This window comes from Pantherophis guttatus, chromosome 11 (assembly GCF_059756535.1).
Source record: "Pantherophis guttatus breed Tessera chromosome 11, ASM5975653v1, whole genome shotgun sequence".
In the NCBI taxonomy this organism is placed as follows: domain Eukaryota; kingdom Metazoa; phylum Chordata; class Lepidosauria; order Squamata; family Colubridae; genus Pantherophis; species Pantherophis guttatus.
In genome coordinates this window covers 19,018,398-19,040,155 of record NC_142073.1, presented here as the reverse complement: position 1 = coordinate 19,040,155, position 21,758 = coordinate 19,018,398, and the positions used below count along the sequence as shown (strand labels likewise).

At 42.4% G+C, this 21,758-nt stretch overlaps 1 protein-coding gene across 1 annotated transcript in view; it reads right to left on the bottom strand.

Moving 5' to 3' along the window:
* Positions 1-6,050: 6,050 nt before the first annotated feature.
* The window catches only part of CMIP (c-Maf inducing protein), a 193,585-nt gene continuing 177,877 nt past the window's right edge, over positions 6,051-21,758 (bottom strand). The window contains exons 16-21 of the mRNA XM_034425425.3: positions 20,870-21,010; positions 19,020-19,067; positions 16,313-16,459; positions 14,685-14,790; positions 11,333-11,403; positions 6,051-9,206 (exon numbers count right to left, since the gene is read on the bottom strand). Of these exons, the coding sequence (XP_034281316.1) occupies positions 9,153-9,206; positions 11,333-11,403; positions 14,685-14,790; positions 16,313-16,459; positions 19,020-19,067; positions 20,870-21,010 (567 nt within the window). The 3' untranslated portion in view covers positions 6,051-9,152. The remainder of the gene's footprint in view (positions 9,207-11,332; positions 11,404-14,684; positions 14,791-16,312; positions 16,460-19,019; positions 19,068-20,869; positions 21,011-21,758) is intronic.

Sequence of the window (21,758 nt, the reverse complement as noted above, 5' to 3'; positions counted from 1 at the left end):
CTTGGCTGCCATCTCTTGAAATAAACCGAGAATGCAGGTTTGCTCCTTTGTCAAAAACGGAAAGCACAACTGAGCAGATGGGCACCTTCTGACTTCTTTTGCAAAATATTCACAAGAAGTAGGAATCCCCTACAGAGATATATTTTATCTCTCTCTCACACACACACAAAAGGAGAGATAGTTGAATTGATTGTTTTATTCAAAGAAAAGAACATATCTAATAGAATAACAGAAGATCTTGGAGTTCTAGTCCAACAACTTTCAGTTTGCATTCAGTTTTAACCGCCACGATGTAAAAAAGATGTGGAGACTCTAGAAAGAGTGCAGAAAAGAGCAACAAAGATGATGAGGGGACTGGAGGCTAAAACATGAGGAACGGTTGCAGGAACTGGGTATGTCTAGTTTGATGAAAAGAAGGACTAGGGGAGACATGATAGCACTGTTCCAATATCTCAGGGGCTGCCACAAAGAAGAGGGAGTCAAGCTATTCTCCAAAGGGAGTCAAGCTATTCTCCAAAGCTATTCTCCAAAGCACCTGGGGGTAGAACAAGAGAGCAATGGGTGGAAACTAATCAAGGAGAGAAGCAACTTAGAACTAAGGAGAAATTTCCTGACAGTTAGAACAATTAATCAGTGGAACAACTTGCCTCCAGAGGTTGTGAATGCTCCAACACTGGAAGATTTTAAGAAGATGTTGGAGAACCATTTGTCTGAAATGGTGTAGGGTTTCCTGCGTAAGCAGGAGGTTGGACTAGAAGACCTCCAAGGTCCCTTCCAACTCTGTTAGTCTATTCTATTCTATTCTATTCTATTCTATTCTATTCTATTCTATTCTATTCTATTCTATTCTATTCTATTCTATTCTATTCTATTCTATTCTAATTCTATTCTATCTTGCGGAGGAGACATTATACCATTCCAAACAAGTGAAACTTTGATTTTGCTGATTAGATGGGTTTGTTGTTATAGAAATGGTTAGTATATGTTATTGTGCAAAAGTCAAAAGTTGAGGCTGTGATGCTATTATCTTCTGCTGTGCTAAAGAGACAGAAGTAAAACACCTTTGTTTTTCCTTTTTCCTCTTCTACCTCATTTTCTTCTTTTCTTGTTTCCTCCCCTAGTTTCCCATGGTTTTCGTTTTCTTTCTATTTTATATTCTGATAAACTAATACAATTTTAAACCAAGAGGAAAGAGGAATTTCCCCCATTAATTCAGGCTGATGGGTTTTGCAGAAGCTGCTTTTCTGGGTCAATCGGCCAATGCCAGGAGTAGCAATAGCACTTAAGACTTATATACCGCTTCACAATGCTTTCCAGCCCTCTCTAAGCAGTTTACAGAGTCAGCCTCTTGCCCACTAACAATCTGGGTCCTCATTTTACCCACCTCGGAAGGATGGAAGGCTGAGTTAACCTTGAGCTGGTGAGAATTGAACTGCTGGTAGTGGGCAGAATTATACTGCAATACTACATTCTAACTATTGTGCATCATGGAAGGAAGGAAGGAAGGAAGGAAGGAAGGAAGGAAGGAAGGAAGGAAGGAAGGAAGGAAGGAAGGAAGGAAGGAAGGGCAATAGCACTTAGACTTATATACCACTTTACAGTGCTTTACAGCCCTCTCTAAGCAGTTTACAAAGTCAGCCTCTTGCCCCCAACAATCTGGGTCCATGTCTAAAAATAGTGTGACCTTTGAGGAGCCTTCTTAACGTGGACACCGAGAGGGCCATATTGTTTGTTTGCCAACACCATAGAAATTGTTTGCTATCACCTACTTTCAACTTCTCAGTGTAGCCTACAAGGTAGAGGTCTTCCGTGCGAAATTTTCCCAGGTTTGGCCCTGCTTAGTTTATCAGTCACCTAAGATCAGCCAATAGTTTGCCCCTTGCTAGGCTATATCCAGGATCTAACTAGTTAAAAGAGCCAGTTTGGTGTAGGGATTAAAGTACTAGACTAGAAATCAGGAGACTGTGAGCTCTAGTTCTACCTTGGACATGAAGACAGTTGGGTGACCCCGAGCCGGTCACTCACTCACTCACAACCCTAGGAATGAGGCAATAAAGGAAACAATTCTTAAGTAACACTTTTTGGGGCCTGGCAGTCTTGTGGGAATTGGAGCCCAGCAAAAGCCTCTACCAATGAGTAAAGGACATCTGCAATAATACAATTCAGGAAAAGCTTGCATCTTGTAGGACAGTGATGGCTAACCTTTTCCGGACTGAGTGCCCAAGGAGCGTGCATGTGCGCGAACCCCCAAAATGCAATGCATGCGCGGCACAGTGCATGTGCTCCACCCCGTTCATTTGCGCATGCCCCCTGCACGTGCCCGTGCATGCACCCCACCCCGTGCATGCATGCACCTCCCTGCATCCCCATTCCCCCCCCATGCATGCACGCGAGGGCCCCCTCTCTCTCTCACACACACACGCATGCATGGCAGAGAGCCAAAGACCAGCTGGCTGGCGGGAGGCGCATGCACACGTGCAGCGGAGCTGAACTGGGGTGATGGTTCGCGTGCCACCTCTGGCACGCATGCCATAGATTTGCATCACGGTTGTAGGAGAACAGGCAGAGCCTGAGAGCGGAGTTAAGCAAGCCATCAGCCTAGCATCGTTATGTTCCCACCAACGGTCTAAGTCCAATCCCTCTTTGAATTCCATTGACCTTTTTCTGGTGCCAATTTAGCATTGAACTTTAGAGTCTCGTGTAAAGGCTCGAGTAAGAAATCTGCAACTTAATGTACAGTCTTAATGAACTGAAACTTAATGTATGATCACGATTCTTTTGAGCCCGACACATCCTTTTGAGAAGATTCAGAAGAGAATCTGGCTGGAAGGGTGGAACACTGAAAGCACCGTTTGATGCCAGGAGACGATGCTCATCTTGTCCTTTGCAACCATCTCCTTGGCAGCTGAGCATCTCAAGAGAAGCCATCACTACGGCAACGCTGACGTCATTGCCTTTGCAGAAGTACAGTGGTGGTAACTGCAGGTGGGACTATTACCTCCCACTTCCATGCACGTTTGCCGGATTCATTCAAAAGCGGAGGATATTAAGCAAAGCAGTACATGGCTGGAACAGCTTGGCTGAGTGTCCCGAGCATCGCTTTGTAGGTATTTGGGTTCACAGAATGAGCAAATACAAATGGAAGATAGAACATTTAAGGAGGACAAGCCTATCTGCCGTTCTCCATCTCAGTTGGTTATTTTTTTGGTATCATTTGAATTGGGTGCTTATGGCCAATGTCTAGCTTAAGATGTCTTCTGCACTGTTTGATTGGAGGCATTTGCTCCTAAAGACTCCCGAAGCAACTTAATTCTGGAAAGATAGCAATAGCAATAGCACTTTAGACTTATATACATCTTCACAGTGCTTTACAACCCTATTTATTTATTGGTTCAATTTATATGCCGCCCTTCTCCGAAGACTCAGGGCGGCTTACAATGCGTTAAGCAATAGCCTTCATACTTTTGTATATACCTGCTTAGTAGGGCTTTCGGGCCCCCCAAGCGGTGTTCTTTTTTATACAAAGTCAGCTTATTGCCCCCACAATCCGGGTCCTCATTTTACCTACCTCGGAAGGATGGAAGGCTGAGTCAACCTTGAGCCTGGTGAGATTTGAACTTGCAGTAATTGCAGGCAGCTGGCAGCTAAGTGCTACTTAACAGTACTTTAGTCCGCTGTGCCACCAAGGCTCTAAGTGGTTTTTAGAGTCAGCCTATTGCCCCCCCAACAATCTGGGTCCTCATTTTACCGACCTCGGAAGGATGGAAGGGTGAGTCAACCTTGAGCTGGTCGGGATCGAACTGCTGACAGTCACCAGTGAGTTAGCCTGCCATATTCTAACCACAGCGCCACCATGGCTCCTATTCCTAGATATTCTTGGCTAGCTCACCGCCACCACTACTGAAACTTGGGGCAGGGGTGAAATCTACTTATCTTCCCTACCAGTTCGGAAGTGCACGTACGTGTCACGTGTGATTTTAGACCCTCTGCGCATGCGCAGAGGGTCAAAAGCAGGTTACTTCCTGGTTAAAAGCAGGAAGTAACGACGTCCGGGTGGTTGGGCGGAGTCTCGTGTTGCCGCCACCAGTTCGCTGAACCACCCGCCTCCGCTGCTTCGTTTGCCCAACCCGGTTCAAACAGGTAGCATTTCACCTCTGGATTGGGGGCTCCTGCCCCTTGTCTGACTACAGGTAAGTCCTCGACTTACAGGTTTGTTTAGTGACCATTCAATGTTACAGCACTAAAAAAACAACTTATGACCCTTTTTCACACTTATGACCATTTCAGCCTCCGCAGGGTCACAAGATCAAAATTCAAACACGTGCCAACCAATTCATATTTATGACGGTTGCATTGCAGTGTCCCGGGGTCTCTTTTTGCAACTATCTGATAAGCAAAGTCCATGGGGAAACCAGATTCACTTAACAACCGCACTACTAACTTAAGAACTGCAGTGATTCACTTAACAACGGTGACAAGAAAAAGGTCGTAAAATGGGGCAAAGCTTGCTTAAAAAGAGTCTCACTTAGCAACATAAATTTTTGGACTCCAAATGATGTTATTGGACAATCAGTATCTTCAAGCAACCCAGTTTAGGAGCCTTGCAGGAATGCACAACTGAACAAACACAAAGTTGTGGGGAAGCTGGTTCAAAGGAACCACCCATCCTTACAGTTTGGAAGAACAAATGTTGGGTTACTTTGAAATGGGAAGAAATGCTGCGGATTCCCTTCAGGGCTGGGAATTTTGGTACAAACTCTTATTGGGAAGGGGAAATTTAGGAGTTTGAGGCAGAATTCCCCTTCCCCCTTTTCCTGGAACAAAACGAGGAGAGTCTATCCATAAAAAAAATAATTTTATAGGAGAGAGAGCGCAAAAATAAACAATAGAGACAATCTGGCATGGTTTTGGTGTTGTCAAGAAGGACGCAAAGATAGTTCCATAGTTTTCTTTCTTCGAGGAAACACAATTTACAGTTGTTAATTTCCACAATCCAGAATAGAATAGAATAGCATAAGAGTTGGAAGGGACCTTGAAGGTCATCTAGTCCAACCCCCTGCTTAGGCAGGAAACCCTACACCACTTCAGACAAATGGTTATCCAACATCTTCTTAAAAACTTCCAGTGTTGGGGCATTCACAACTTCTGGAGGCAAGTTGTTCCACTGATTAATTATTCTAACTGTCAGGAAATTTATCCTTAGTTCTAAGTTGCTTTTCCCTTTGATTAGTTTCCACCCATTGATTCTTGTCCTGCCCTCAGGTGCTTTGGAGAATAGCTTGACTCCCTCTTCTTTGTGGCAGCCCCTGAGATATTGGAAGACTGCTATCATGTCTCCCCTAGTCCTTCTCTTCAATAAACTAGACATACCCAGTTCCAGCAACCGTTCTTCATATGTTTTAGCCTCCAGTCCCCTAATCATCTTTGTTACTCTTCTCTGCACTCTTTCTAGAGTCTCCACATCTTTTTTACATTCACAACTTCTGGAGGCAAGTTGTTCCACTGATTAATTGTTCTAACTGTCAGGAAATTTCTCCTTAGTTCTAAGTTGCTTTTCCCTTTGATTAGTTTCCACCCATTGCTTCTTGTCTTGCCTTCAGGTGCTTTGGAGAATAGCTTGACTCCCTCTTCTTTGTGGCAGCCCCTGAGATATTGGAACACTGCTGTCATGTCACCCCTAGTCCTTCTTTTCATCAAACTAGACATATCCAGTTCCTGCAACCATTCTTCATAGGTTTTAGCCTCCAGTCCCCTCATCATCTTTGGTGCTCTTTGCACTTTTTCTAGAGTCTCAAGTCAAATATATTTTACACTGTGGCGACCAAAACTGAATGCGGTATTCCAAGGCAGAATATAGGGAGAAGACCACCCATGAGAAATGGGGGTACGGCTTCTCTACTTCAGACTGACTCCTTAACCAGACTAGCTTCTGCTTAAAATTTCTCAGGAACCTTCAAATTCTACTCTAGGCCGTATCCCACAGAATGGCTGGGTCGAGACTTCTGCACATCCACTTCTCCTTCTCAAATAAAAGGCAGTGAACACTCCTAAAAGATATTCAGTTACAGTTTTATTTATTTTTTGTCGCCTGAAATTATTCCACATTTTTTTTTTTTAATTTTCTCTTTTAAACATGGCTACAGAACAGTAGTAGTAATCCATCAGTAAAAGCAGCTAAGGAAAAAATGTTGGCATTAAAGGGTTTTTTTGTCGCTTTCTTCCCCTCACTGAGTTTTGTCGAACAGGATTAAGGGCAGGGGTGAAATCCAGCAGGTTCTAACAGGTTCTGGAGAACCGGTTAGCGGAAATTTTGAGTAGTTCGGAGAACCGGCAAATACCACCTCTGGCTGGTAATGGGAATGGGGATTTTGCAATATCCTTCTCCCAGGAGTGGGGAGGGAATGGGGATTTTGCAGTATCCCTTCCCTGGAGTGAGATGGGAGTGGAGATTTTGCAATATCCTTCCCCTGCCACGCCCACCATGCCACGCCCACAGAACCGGTAGGGAAAAAATTTGGATTTCACCCCTGATTAAGGGATCTAAGGCAGAAACAGGAGCATTTGTGGGGTTGCGTCTGTGTTAAAAAAGAAGAAGAAAAGGAATCAAGATGGCTGCACGATGGAACCGCCAAGCCTTTTTTTGTTGTTTTTGAGGTGCTTGGGACGCATATAAAAATGAGGGGGGACCCCCACAATCTTGACTCTTCTAAACAGTTGTCATCCCCCCCCCGGCAAAAGATACAAACAATGAACGTCCCCCTGCAACATTTGTGGCACAACATACGGATTAAGACTGGAACCAATTGTGTTTTTTTGTTGTTGTTGTTTGATATGGTTATAAAAACGGAGAGTTCAGAAATACAAGGGATTCAAAATGTGAAACTATCCAACCACGTTAAAGAAAAAAAAACAAAACAAAGATTTTTTATTTATTTATGCGCACGTGTGTGTGTGTGTGTTTATATGCATACCTGTTTTTTAAAATCTCTTACATCCCCAAAAGAACCTGGATATTTATATTTACCTGCGTAACGTTGAAAAGGAACGTAAGGCAAAACTTTTGCCTTATTTTTTGTTTTTTGTTTTAAAACAAGGATGAAGCGGCTGTTCCATTGAAAGAAAGCTTAGCGTGGGAAAAAAATAATAAACCCAAAAGCGTATTTATAAAAGAAACCACTTTTTTTAAAAAAAAAAAAACAATCCTCTTTTATCATGTATCTGAATAATCACATAGGAGGGTGAAGAAAAGTAAGATAGTGGTCATACTTTCAGGAGGATTTCTTTATTGATTAGATTTTTATCCCGTCTTAATCCGGCGAACGTACTTAATACTCCTTCCTCCTCCTCCTTTTTCCCTAAAAACAACAACCTTGGGACGTGGGCTGGGTTGAGAGAGGTCTAGCCTAAGGTCACCCAGCAATTTTCATATCTGAGATGGAACTAGAACTCACCATCTCCTGGTCTCTAGCCTGGTGCCTTTACCACAAGGCCAAAAAGGCTCTGAGAAACTTTACACAGGAAAGACATCTCCGGACCATCTCTGATGGTCCATCTCTGGACCTCAAAAGACCACATGGATTCTGAACCAACCTTCTTCTCCTTGTGGCCTAATAGGCCTAGCAGTTTCCAGAATTTTCTACGGGGCGGATGCTCAGCTGTACACCAATATGGCAGAAGGGTCTCCATGCTGAGGAGGGTGAACATAAGCCAATAGTTGGGGAGAGAACCAGTGGGAAACACCTCCCTAAAAGGGGATGCACCGAAAGGTGAAATTTTGGACATAAAACAGAAACCAAACCTTGGCAAATCCTAATGCAAACGGTTGACTGCTCAATCTTCACTCCCAGGTAAAAACCGAAGCATTTTCTCTAGCCTTAGAAATAATCATATACATAAACAGAAGTGGTTTGCTTACCCCTTCTAACTTCTACACCTAACATAATCTGAAAATGTGGCTTTAGGAATTCAAAACATTTATTCCCAATAGCTCACCCAGTGTTCTGCTCTTATGTGGTATGCATGTGTTTGTATGTGTGTGTGTCTATACACATACACACACACACACACACATATATATGCACCAGGTTTATGCAGATATATTCTTTTCCCCTGGTTGAATAAATTCGAGGCATATATAAACCCAAAAAAAGTTAAGATGGGCTGGACCAAGGGTGTATATAATACAGGAGGGCAATTCTCTTTTGTTCTGTCTTTTTAAGCGCAACGACAACCAAAAGACACCAAAGTTGTTTACACGATACTCTACGCGAAACAAAACAAAACAAAACAAACAAAAATAAATGAAACGAACAATGGATTAACAATTCATAAATAAAAGACAGGTCCCAGACCTGTTCTTTCTGAACTTTCTTCCTTCTTTCTTTCTTTCTTTCTTTTTTTTTTTTTTTTAAATAGGCGTATTATGTAAATTGTATATACAAGAACATCACTTTGCATAATGATTGAAAGGACCGACCGAACGAATGAACGAGGGAAGGAAGGAAACTCGTATGAGCTGCTGCTAATGTTTCTTCTCTTGATTTTCGCCTACGTTCTTCTTCTTCTTCTTTTTCCTTTCTATATATCGCTGAAGTACAGAAGAGATGGGAAAAGCATCTACGGAAAAGGCCGAGGTTAAAGGGAAAACTGAAGAAATCCGGTGCATATTCTTGTGTATATAAAAAAAAAAGAAAAAAAAAAAAGAAAAAAAAACCTTGACACACAGTTTAAAAAAAGTACAAAAAAAAAAAAAAAAAGAGCAAACCAGAACCAAGAGACGACCCCCCTCCCCCCCCAAACCTGCCCCCCCACCTCCCAAATCCTCTTCAGGCTATTCAGTCTTGCCTTCTTCACTTCCCACCCCTTTAATTTAAAAGATGTTGAATTCGAGAGTACGAAGCTGAAAGAATTAGGTGTGGTGTGTGAATATCCACCCGGGGGACAAAAAAAAATCATACTTCACTACTTCACACACACAGAGCACCTAAAAATATGGATGTCCTCAGAACCTGCTTTCTAGAGGCAAACGCCAAAAGTCTTAAGTTCTCTGCTTTTTTCCCCCCCCCATGGTTTAAGAAATCTTTCTCTTCTCTCCCTGTCAAAAAAGAAAAAAATTCTACAAATGCGCCACAAGGGTTTGTTTTTGTTTTTTTTCACCAAGCTTCAGTATAGCGGACGTCCACTTCCTTCAAATTGGGCAATTTAGCCTGGGAGGGGAAGAAAGGAAAGAAAAAATAAAGAGATGAGATAGAAAGAACGATGGAGAATTCATTACATGAGGGCTCCTGAATGCTCTCTGAGCTTGCTTGCAAGTCATTCTTTTTTTTGTCCTGAGACCGTTGTAACTTCAAATAATCATTAAAAAAAAACAAACCATTGTTAAATTAAGGGCTGTCTGTAGGATAAGGCAGTTTGTTATGTTCTACACGTTCTGTTTGTTAAAGCTACTATAATGTACTGTGCAGGTGGCAACTGTAAAGAAACAGGAATTGTGCATGTCATGTGATTGCTAACTGGCCAGGCACTCAGCGACTGACTATAATGGCTTTGCGACAACATGGAACAGGGATAGGGATAGCATAGCATAGAATAGAATAGGAATGAGAAAGAATAGAGTAGAATAGAACAGAATAGAGAATAGAATAGAATATAGAATATGAAATTAAAATACAATAGAATAGAATAAAGTAGAAGAGAATAGAGTTAGAAATCAAAATAGAATAAAGTAAGAAATCAGAATAGAATAGAATTAGAAATCAAAATAGAATAGAATAGAATAGAATGGAATAAGAAATCAGAACAGAATAGAATTAGAAATCAAAACAGAATAGAATAGAATAAAATAGAATAGAATTAGAAATCAAAATAGAATAGACTAAGAAATCAGAATAGAATAGAATAGAGTAGAATAGAATGGAATGGAATAAGAAATCAGAATAGAATAGAATTAGAAATCAAAATAGAATAGAATAGAGTAGAATGGAATAAGAAATCAGAATAGAATAGAATTAGAAATCAAAATAGAATAGACTAAGAAATCAGAATAGAATAAGAAATCAGAATAGAATAGAATAGAATGGAATGGAATAAGAAATCAGAATAGAATAGAATTAGAAATCAGAATAGAACAGAACAGAACAGAACAGTACAGAATTCTTTATTGGCCAAGTGTGACTGGACACACAAGGAATCTGTCTCTGGTGCATAACCTCGCGGTATACATATAAACCAGCAGTCTTAGGTCATAAATCATAGTTGCAACCATTAATCTTAAATTACAAACAACAATTGATAAATCGTAAGAGACAAACAGGAGAAGATAGCAGGAAAGAGGAGACGATGAGAAAGGATGAGAAATGAGACAGTGTGGTGGGAATTAAGTGTTCAGCAGAGTGATGGCAGAAACAGACATAAACTATCTTTATGTCTGGTTGTTTTGGCATGCAGTGCTTTTTCCCGGCATCCTGAGGGGTGAAGGAGAAACGGTTCATGCCCAGGATGCGAGGGGCCTGTAGATATTTTCTCAGCCCTCTTTCTGACCCGTGCAGCATACAGGTTCTCAATGGAAGGCAGGCTGGTTGCAATTGTTTTTTTTCTGCAGTCCTAACTATTCCGTGAAGTCTGGACCTGCCCTGTTTGGTTTCTGTGCCAAAATAGGCAGTCACTGAGGTACAAATGACAGGCTCAATAATTCCCCTGTAGAACTGTATCAGCAATGAATATGTAAATTAATTTCTGCAAGCTAGCTTCTTGTCCTTCTGACACTGGTTAAAAAACGTTGGCCCCAGTGGTGAAATGTAAAATTTGTTACTACCGGTTCTGTGGGTGTGGCTTGTGGGGGGGAAATGTGACTGGGTGGGCGTGGCCAACTTTTTTTTTTTTAACTTTTAAAACCATTTTTTCTACAACCTCTTCGGCCAATGCTTTTAAAAGCATCTGACGATCCCAGCTGAGTTGCCTGATCATCAGAGGTTTTTTTTTTTAACTTTTAAAAACATTTTTTCTACAGAGGTTGTTTTAAAAAATGCTTTTAAAAGCCTCTGACGATCCCAGCTGAGCCGCGCGATCATCAGAGGCGTTTTTTTTATTTTTAAAAGCATTTTTTCGGCCGAAGAGGTTGTAGAAAAAATGCTTTAAAAAAAAAAAAGCCTCTGATGATCGCGCGGCTCAGCTGGGCGGGAGGGCGAGGCAGGGATTTTTGCTACCAGTTCTCCGAACTACCCGCTGCCATCGCTACTGGGTGATCCAGTCCGAACCGGGAGCATTTCACCTCTGGTTGGCCCTCAACACCTGTTTACAGAGAGATGAAAGATGCTTTAGAAATGCAACATACCTTGAGGTCTTCGTAGGTGTCTGCTGAGAGCTTGGTGCTGTTCATGTTTAAACTACAGAGGCTTTTCATGGCTAGGAAATAAACACACAAGGATGTTGGTCTCTATGCAGCTTGCAAAGGATGGCATAAAAAATGAGAAGTGGTTGAGGATTGGCAGTTGACATCCTGCAGACTTTCCCCAAATCAACATCTGGACTTTAAAGAGCCCTCGACCCCTTCATTTTGGATCAGCTTGTCCCCAAAATTAAGCACAGAAAGCTGATCCGATATTTTATGTTTTCCTTGATGAAAGGATTAAGGGCCAGGAGACAAAAAAACATATGAAGAATGTTTGCAGGAATTGGGTTTGGCCAGTCTAGAGAAAAGAAGGATTAGGGGTGACATGATAGCAGTATTCCAGTATTTGAGAGGCCTCCACAAAGAGGAGGGGATCAATTTATTTTCCAAAGCACCAGAGGACAGGACAAGAAACAATGGGTGGAAACTAATCAAGGAGAGAAGCAACCTGGAATTAAGGAGAAACTTCCTAACAGTGAGGACAATTAACCAGTGGAATAGCTGGCCTTCAGAAGTTGTAGGTGCTTCATCACTAGAGGTTTTTAAGAGACTGGAAAGTCACTTATCTGAAATGTATAGGTTCTCCTGCTTGGGAAGGGGGCTGGACTAGAAGACCTCCAAGGTCCCTCCCAGCTCTATTCTGATTGATTAGGTGCTAACAAGTTGGAATGGACTCTTTGCAAACACCTACAAAGATTTTGGAACTGGTAAAAATCATCCTCTTCTGTAGTGCATTTGGTGAGACAAAAAATAACCAGGACAGTAATGCACATATGTATTTTGGGGTTCTGATGTTAGACGGTGATTTCATGGATGTTTTAAAGTTTGTATATTGCAGGCTGTCAAACCTTAAGGTTAAGGTTTGCCACAACAAAATTCAATTTTAAGAATAAAGTAATGGTCCAGCAATGTTTTCGCTACAAAAATGTGATATAGAATCTTGGTATTTTTTTTTAAATGAATTATGAATTCATTTATGAATTTAAATGAATTTGGAGATGCCAACATCAGCCTTGATAGGAAAATCCCTCACTTTGCTGAGTTCGTAAAACAGGAAAAGTAATAACATGTGCTTTACAAACCATAGTAGTTAGATTCATCCAATGCACTCAGCCACAAACAAGCAATATAATTGCTTAAAAAACTACCAAATTGAAGAATTGCAAGAAATCAAATTCACAGGCATTTAATTACTCCAAAATTGTGGCGAAAAAATTGCAGGAACTAACTAGCTCATACAGTCACCAGGAGTCAACACTGATTCAGAGACACAAACACACGTACACACAAAAATCCCCAAAACTCCATTTCAGTAATGTAAATAGACTTCACTGCAGCGCTACATAGGATTAAACAACCAAAATATTGTGCATTTAATATCTGCCCATGTGTCTGAGCTTTAATATGTATTACGTATGGGAAAAATGGATTTTTAAAGATCTAAATATATGACTTATTATCCAAAATGAGATTTCCTATATCTGAAAAGATAGGTAAACCCACGATATCCTCCAATCTGCCTGTTGGATTTCTTTATTGTCCCAAATGTACTTTTTCCAAAGAAAGGGGGGAATCTTTGTTTTTCCTTGAAGACATTTTACTTCTCATCCAAGAAGCTTCTTCGGTTCTGATTTCCTTCTTGCTTTTTGTACAAATTTGTGCAGACTTCAAAATTACTTAATTGGTGTTATATAAATGGAATGGTTTAACAGATAGAATTTGGGATAATTGGGAAATTGCATTAAACAGCATTATTTGGACCAAGAACTATGTTTAAATGTTAAATTGCTATATTTTTAAGATTAAAGATAAGATTTAAATTTGATAAAGTAATAATGGAATAAGGATTTAATGAGTATTATGAAATATAAATATGTTTGAACTGTATTGAAATGTATTATGAGTTATTAATTGAAGTAAGATTTAAGGTGGGTTAATAGAAGGATAATTGTTTTGATTAAGTAAATACGTGTTATTTTTTTTTTAAAGATGCTATTAGTTGAATATGTGATTTAAGATTAAGAAATAAGTGTTATGGCAAAATATAAAATTTTGTTAAGAATGACCAAAAATTGAGCAAATTGATGACTGGATCAAAGTTCTGTTCTGAAAAGATGTAATTTGTATGTTTGGAAAAATAAAATAAAAAAAACTTTTTGCAAAAAAAATAATAATCTTGAATCTAGAAACTCTATCCTATCAAATTATCATCGTTAGTTGCAAAAGTGATAATTTCAAACATGGAAAGATTAATTCCAAGGAGCAATGAACTGATTATTTTGATTCCCCCCCCCATTTTTTTAATGTGGGTCATATATGGGCTATGTTAATGAGTGGTGCAGTGGCCTAGAGGTGGAGCTCTCGCCTCACATTCAGGTGGCTGTGAGTTCGATTCTATGTAGAGACAGATATTTCTCTCTCTGGGCACGATGAGAATGTATATGCTGAATATAACTCCGCATTGGCAACAGGAAGGGCATCCGGCCAGTAAACACTCAGCTCAGTGGTGAAATGTAAAATTTGTTACTACCGGTTCTGTGGGTGTGGCCTGGTGGGGGGGTAATGTGACTGGGTGGGCGTGGCTAATGTTTTTTTTTTACTTTTAAAAGCATTTCTTCTACCTCTTCAGCCAAAGAGGTTGCAGAAAAAAATGCTTTTAAAAGCCTCTGACGATCAGGCAACTCAGCTGGGATGGTCAGAGGCTTTTAAAAGCATTTTTTCTACAACCTCTTCGGCTGAAGAGGTTGTAGAAAAAAATGCTTTTAAAAGCCTCTGACCATCCCAGTTGAGCCTCGCGATCATCAGAGGCTTTTTTTTTTTTAAAAGCATTTTTTCGGCCGAAGAGGTTGTCGAAAAAATGCTTTTAAAAGTAAAAAAAAAAAGCCTCTGATGATCGCACAGCTCAGCTGGACATTGGGGGGCGGCGCAGGGATTTTTGCTACTGGTTCTCCGAACCACCCGCTGCAATCGCTACCAGATTGGGCCATCCGGTCTGAACTGGGAGAATTTCACCCCCGACTCAGCTCCATTCAGTTGCCCAGACTCCACCCTACAAGGGATTATGGGTGCGTTAAAAGATGATGATGTATGAGCTATGTTATTCTCTTTACTACACAATTCTATTTATCATTCCCCGCAAACATTTTTTCTCTCTTTCTCTCCTTCTATTACAAATCTCTCTCCCCCCACCCCCATCCAGCCAAAAGAAGAGGAGAGATACTGTTGTTTGATTAATGCACTGCGCTGAATTGGTCCCTACTCTTCCCATCACCACCCCAGAGTTTTCTTCACTTACAGCTCAGGGCCAGCAGGCCAGCATCGGTAACGGGCGTTTCACACAAGTTGAGCACTTGAAGCATTGTGAGGTGTTCAGAGAGGAGCCGCAAACCTGCATCCCCAAACTCCAGGGAAGAAAAGGAAAAAAAAAAAAAAAAAAGGAGGAATGTTTATAAGCAGCAGTCAAAGGCTGGAAAATAAACAAACTCTAAACCTGAGCTTGCTTTTTTTTCTTGCAGACTAGGTAATATCATCAATGCTGCTGATGCTACCTAGTTAGCCAAGCAAGCTCAGGGAGCACCAAGGATCCCTCATTTCATCCCTGAGCTACAAATATTCTCCTTTATTGGAACTCTAAACCTGTAGGATCATTAAAGGTAAAGGTTCCCCTCGCACATATGTGTTAGTCGTTCCCGACTCTAGGGGGCGGTGCTCATCTCAGTTTCAAAGCTGAAATGCCAGCGTTGTCTGAAGACATCTCTGTGGTCATGTGGCCAGCATGACTAAATGCCAAAGGCGCACAGAACACCTTCCCACCAAAGGGGGTCCCTATTTTTCTACTTGCATTTTTTACGTGCTTTCGAACTGCTAGATTGGGCAGAAGCTGGGACAAGTAACGGGAGCTCAACCCGTTACGCAGCACTAGGGATTCGAACTGCTGAACTGTCAAACTTCTGATCAACAAACTCAGCATCTTAGCCACTGAGCCACCGTGTTCCCCCCCATTTCCTCCCCTAGTGTCCCATTATTTTCATTTCCTTTGCATTTTATATTCTGATAAACTAATAAAAAAACTGCAAACAACAAGAACAAAAAGATATGGAAGACAGCTTCCAGTTCACGGGCTTACTGAAGATGAAGAGAAGATATTATCCGCGTGGGAGTGAGGGGCAAGAAGAGATGACTCTAATGCAGGGGTCCTCAAACTTGGCAGCTTTAACATTTATTTATTTATTTATCGCATTTTTATGCCGCCCAACTCCCGAGGAACTCTGGGCGGCTAACAACAAAGAATAAAACAATGCGAACAATATCCCATACAAAAGCTTAAAAAGAAAACATTAAAACTCATACACTCCAATTCGTGGCTGGGTCTCGTAGCGAGATCAACGGCCCCAGGCCTGCCGGAAGAGCCAGGTCTTCACCGCTTTCCGGAAGGCCAATAGGGTGGGGGCAGTCCGGACCTCAGGGGGTAATTGGTTCCAGAGAGCCGGGGCAGCCACAGAGAAGGCCCTCCCCTGTGGGCCCGCCAGCCGACATTGTTTAGCTGACGGGACCCGGAGGAGACCGACTCTGTGGGATATTACTGGTCGTTGGGAGCTATGCAGTAGAAGGCGGTCTTAACCAACACCTTGAATTGCGCCCGGAGACCGATAGGGAGACTTGTGCACTATGCTATGCTGGCTGGAGAATTCTGGGAGTTGAAGTCCACAAGTCTTAAAACTGCCATGTTTGAAGACCTCTGCTCTAATGGGTGGAACAAGTGGACTTTGAAAGAGGAAGGAATGCATTGGAGAGAAATCTCCTCCAAAGAGCTGGGCTGCTTCTCCCAAATGAAACCACCGTCTTCCTGTGGTGATGCGCTGGGCACTCCCAGTTTGAGTTAGCACAAGCGCCCCTGCCCACGGCGGCTTGCACGGCCCATACCTGAGTGGACCACAGGTTCAGCTGCTTGAGTGAAGGCAGTTTGATTAGATGCTCTGCACAGGCACTTGTGACGTTGGTAAAGGCCAGGCTGAGGTTCTCCAAATTTCCAAAAGAGCCCGAGCTTAAGAGACGAGCCAGGTCCGCATCCTAAAAAAAAGTAGAAGATTGCAGAAGATCAGTCAAGGAAACTCTCCCCCATTTTTTCTTTTTCTATAGAGAAATAGGGCATGGCATCAGCAAAGGAGTCTCCGGAGTGGTGCAGTGGCCTAGAGGTGAGAGCTCTCGCCTCACAACCAGGAGGCTATGAGTTTGATCCTAGGTAGAGGTGGATATTTCTCTCTCTCTGGGCACAATGAGAAGATGTCTGCTGAACAAAACTCCGTACTGGTGACCGAAAGGGCATCCGGCCATTAAACACTCTGCTGGCTCCTTTCAGTTGCCCAGACTCCACCCCGCAAGGGATTATGGGGTCGTTAAAAGAAGATGATGATGACTGATTGGCAGAGCAGTCTCTAATTCTATAAATTATACTGTACATGCCTTCTATACAATGCCCGATACTGGAATTGTGCAAGGAATGGAATTCCCTGGGACACTCCATGGAAGCAAAAGCTGGACTCTGAGGAAGCAAATAGGAAGATATTGACACTTTTTGACTTTGTTGTTGGGGGAAGACTCTTGAGAATGGGCAGTCAAGAAAAGAAACCAATTGATCATTGAATAAATAACCCAGAATTCTCACTTAAGGCACACATGGGTAGGCTCAGATTATCCCACATTGGACCTTTATGTGAAGTCCTAGCTCTAAACCAGGATCTGATGATGAGAAAGGTGGAAAGAAAGAGAAGAAGAGGATGACAAGCAGCAAGGTTGACTTTCGACTGAAGAGGAATGGAAATATGGAGGTCTCCTACATAATAATAATAATAATTTTATTGTCATTGTACGTGTATACACAGTATACCCATACAACAAAATTCACTTACGATCCAAAGACCAGGTCCAACACACATAACAATCCCCCAAACACACTTCCACCCACCACAAATTCCCCACCCCTAAACCACCCAAACATTCACACAACAGACCAAGTCATGCTGTCCAACAGCTCACTGATGGTGGCCCTTTAGTTCATTGTTGAGTGCAATTATAGCTCTGGGATAAAAACTATTCAGAAAACGTGTGGTCCGAATTTTAATTGTTCTGTATCTTCTGCCAGAAGGTAACATAAGTGTCATCTCCATGCTAGAGTCTACTGGCATCTAGCAGCTTGGACCCATCATTTTTAATTTCCCATAAACCGGCAAACAGAATGAAACGTTCGACCCTGTAACTCCCAACGGAAGACCCTCAGTTCTGTTAACACAGCCCCCCTGTTCGCTAGAAGATCCATTCCTCTTCAGCGTGTTAAGGTTGCTGGCCAAGAGGCCATGTTCTCCTGATGGTGCCAGTGTCACTGGTATCCAGAAACACGGAATCCCCATTTTAATTTTCCATAAACACCCATGTGGAATGCTCTTCCACTGCATCAGCCAAACTGAATTGAAAAGTCCTCGGTGGCATCTACCTTTAACATTTCCTAGGATGGTGTAGCAGGCCTCTGTCTAACAATCCTTGGGGGGAAAAAACATGCTACTCCAGTGGTGGTATTCAACCGGTTCTATCCAATTCGGGCGAACTGGTAGAGGCTCCACCCCAGGGGTGAAATGCTCCCGGTTCGGACCGGATCACCCGATCCGGTAGCGATGGAAGCGGTTGGTTCGGAAAACCGGTAGCAAAAATCCCTGCCCACCCCATGCCCAGCGCAATCATCAGAGGCTGGTTTTTTTTACTTTTAAAAGCATTTTTTCTACAACCGCTTGGCTGAAAAAATGCTTTTAAAAGTAAAAAAAAAAAAGCCTCTGATGATTGCGCGGCTCAGCTGGGATCATCAGAGGCTTTTGAAAGAAAAAAAGCCTCTGCCGATCAGGCAACTCAGCTGGGATCGTCAGAGGCTTTTAAAAGCATTTTTTTTTACAACCTCTTGGGCTGAAGAGGTTGTAGAAAAAATGGTTTTAAAAGTAAAAAAAAAAAAAAAGTTGGTCACGCCCACCCAGTCACATTACCCCCCCCACCAAGCCACGCCCACCGAACCGGTAGTAACAAATTTTAGATTTCACCACTGCTCCACCCACTTTCTTAAGATCGCTTTCCATAGCACAGGCAACCTATTTAATCAGGGCCATCCTTTTTTCTTTTTTCTTTTTAATACCCCCAGTGCTTCATCAGAAGGAAAACTGGGACTTCCAAATGTAGCAGAATCACACTAGCCTAGGAGTCGGTAACCTTAAACACTCAAAGAACCACAAAGGCGCTAACCGGAAGCCCCCCGTTCAATTCTGGAGCCGACCGGAAGTCCGGTTCCCCCACCATAGAGTCTCCTCCTAGTGTGGCATCCTTTTTCCTCTACCTGTCCTAACGGAAAGCCCTATCAGTTGTGGAGCTGACTGGCGACAGGGAGCCGCAGCAGAGGGACGAAAGAGCCACATGCGGCTCCAGAGCCACAGGTTACTGACCCCTGCACTAGCCCCACTAAGAGGAGTCAAAAATGATGGATGCTATCTGAGGCAGTTCCTCCTCTTGTCCGTCAACAACCTTCAGGTGCTCTCTGAAAACCGCGTCCCACAGGCTCCGGCTCACACACCGAGATTCAGGAGGGGGAACTCACCGTGGATTTTGATGGCAGTGTTAGCCTGGTGGGGCCACCTTTTCTTTGCTGCAAAAAGAACAGATTCATCGCTTACCAATGTGACAACCGTGGATCTACAGCAGTAAAGCATAGGATGGAGTCCGCAGAAGGTCCAGAGTTCAAATCCACACCTTCTCTCTGCAATAAGCGTGTCCAACCTTGGCGACTTTTAAGACCCATGGACTTCAACTCCCAGGCTGGCTGGGGAATTCTGGGAGTTGAAGTCCCCAGGTCTTAAAAGTTGCCAAGGTTGGACTTCCCCCGATATACCGTATTTTTCGGAGTATAAGATGGACTTTTTCCCCTCTAAAAGAGGGTGAAAATTTGGGTGCGTCTTATACACTGAATGTAGCCCCGCTCACCCACTGGCCCCCACCCTTTGGCCTCGGCCTCCCAGCAATTCACCTCCTTGCAGCAAGCAGCAGAGCAAACAGCCCGTTTCAGCTTCGGCACAGCCTGATTAGCACAAGCAGCTGATTGTCAGTTGGATCGGCCTCCCAACCCTCAGCTGTTTCAGGCTGCAGGGATTGCCATTTCCTATTGCCACGCGGGCCTCTGCTGTTTGCTGCAAGGAGGCAAATTGCCAGGAGGCAGTTTTTTTTCCTTGTGCTAATCAGGCTGTGCTGAAAATGAAAATGAAACTAAAGCAGGCTGTTTGCTGTAACAAGGCAAATTGCTGGGGGGCAGAGGCAGATTTTTTTTCTTGTTTTCCTCCCCCAAAAAAGCAGGTGCGTCTTATACTCTGGAGCGTTTTATACTCCGAAAAATGCGGTAATTAACTAACTGTGGCTTAGAGTCCTCTCTAATCTTCTCATCGTTCCTATCACCCATCCCCTCCCACTTATGACTGTATGACTGTAACCTTGTTGCTAGTATCCTTAAGATTTATATTGACTGTTTCCCTATGACTATCATTGAGTGTTGTACCTTATGATTCTTGATGAATGTACACTTTATGTGCACTAAGAGCATATGCACCAAAGACAAATTCCTTGTGTGTCCAATCACACTTGGCCAATAAAGAATTCTATTCTATTCTATTCTATTCTATTCTATTCTATTCTATTCTATTCTATTCTATTCTATTCTATTCTATTCTATATTATTATTATTATTATTATTATTATTATTATTATTATTATTATTATTATTATTATTGTTATTGTTATTATTATTATTATTATTATTATTATTATTATTATTATTATTAATTCAATTTATATACCGCCCTTCTCCCAGTGGACTCAGGGCGGTGTACAGCCAAAACTAAAATACATAACAATACAAAATTTAAAATTAATTAAAAGAATTATATACTTTGGCCCGAATTAAAACAGTGCGAATTAAAACCCATTAACAAATTAAAACCAAACAATTAATAACCATTAATAACTATTCTATTCTATTCTATTCTATTCTATTCTATTCTATTCTATTCTATTCTATTCTATTCTATTCTATTCTATTCTATTCTTCTGGTCTGTTCTTTTATTGTGTGGATTTCTGACCAACCAGCAGGTGGCAGCATCTAGTTAATTTGGGTGGCTCATGAAAAAGCTAAGCAGGACCACACCTGGCCAAATCTTGGATGGGAGAACCTCAGGAAACAAGTCTGTGGGCTAGAACTGTATGTCAAACCAGGTCTTGGAGGAATGGCCCTTCTTTCTTTCAGAAAGCTACCACATATCCACATGGTCAGCAGGAGCCAAGTCTTAATTCAAAGGAGTCTTCAACATGGGTTACATCCTACATTTGGATCCCAGGAAGATAACCGGTTAACACCTGCTCTTCGGAAGTAGAGAGGTGGAATATAAATCCGAGAAGCTCACCAGCTCTTTGAGTTCCCTCTGCCGGTCACAAAGCTGCTCGTACATTTTCTTCCCCACGTCAGTGCTCTCCAGCGTTGAGATGATCTGAAGCTGCGTGTCCTTGTTCTCAATGATGTTGTATTCCAGCATCAGGCAAAGGATCTGAGTAACAAGGAGAGAGAAAGGATGGCCCATCACTGGAGGTAGGCTCACAGCACAGGCCAGACGTGTTTCTTGTCTGCTTTCCAAATGGGCAAACGCCTCAATTCTCCATGATCCCATAAGTTAGGAACCATGGAGGAGCCCTTGGTGCTCTCTGAGCTTGGTGGTGTTGCAGACATTTCACTCCCCAAATTAGGTAACATCATCAGTGCTAGAAAGGAATGGAGTAGAGGAAGAGGAGGAGGAGGATTAGGATTGTAGGGTCCTCTTTGAACTTGGGTGTGTTCTTGCAAACATTTCATTCCCCAAACTAGGTAATGTCATCAGTGCTAGAAAAGAGTGGGGTCGAGGAGGAGGAGGAGAAGGAGGAGGAGGATGGGCAGGGGGAGGACCACAATGTGGAGTTTTGGTATTCTCTGAACTTGGTGTTTCCTTGGAGACATTTCATTCCCCAAACTAGGTAACATCATCAGTGCTAGAAAGGAGTGGGGTCGAGGAGGAGGAGGAGGAGGAGGAGGAGGAGGAGGAGGAGGAGGAGGAGGAGGAGGAGGAGGAGGAGGAGGAGGAGAAGGAGAAGGAGAAGGAGAAGGAGAAGGAGGAAGAAGAGGAGAAGGAGGAGGAAGAGGAGGATGGGCAGGGGGAGGACCACAATGTGGAGTTTTGGTGTTCTTTGAACTTGGGTGTTTCCTTGGAGACATTTCATTCTCCAAACTCGGTAACATCATCAGTGCTAGTAACTAGTGACTAG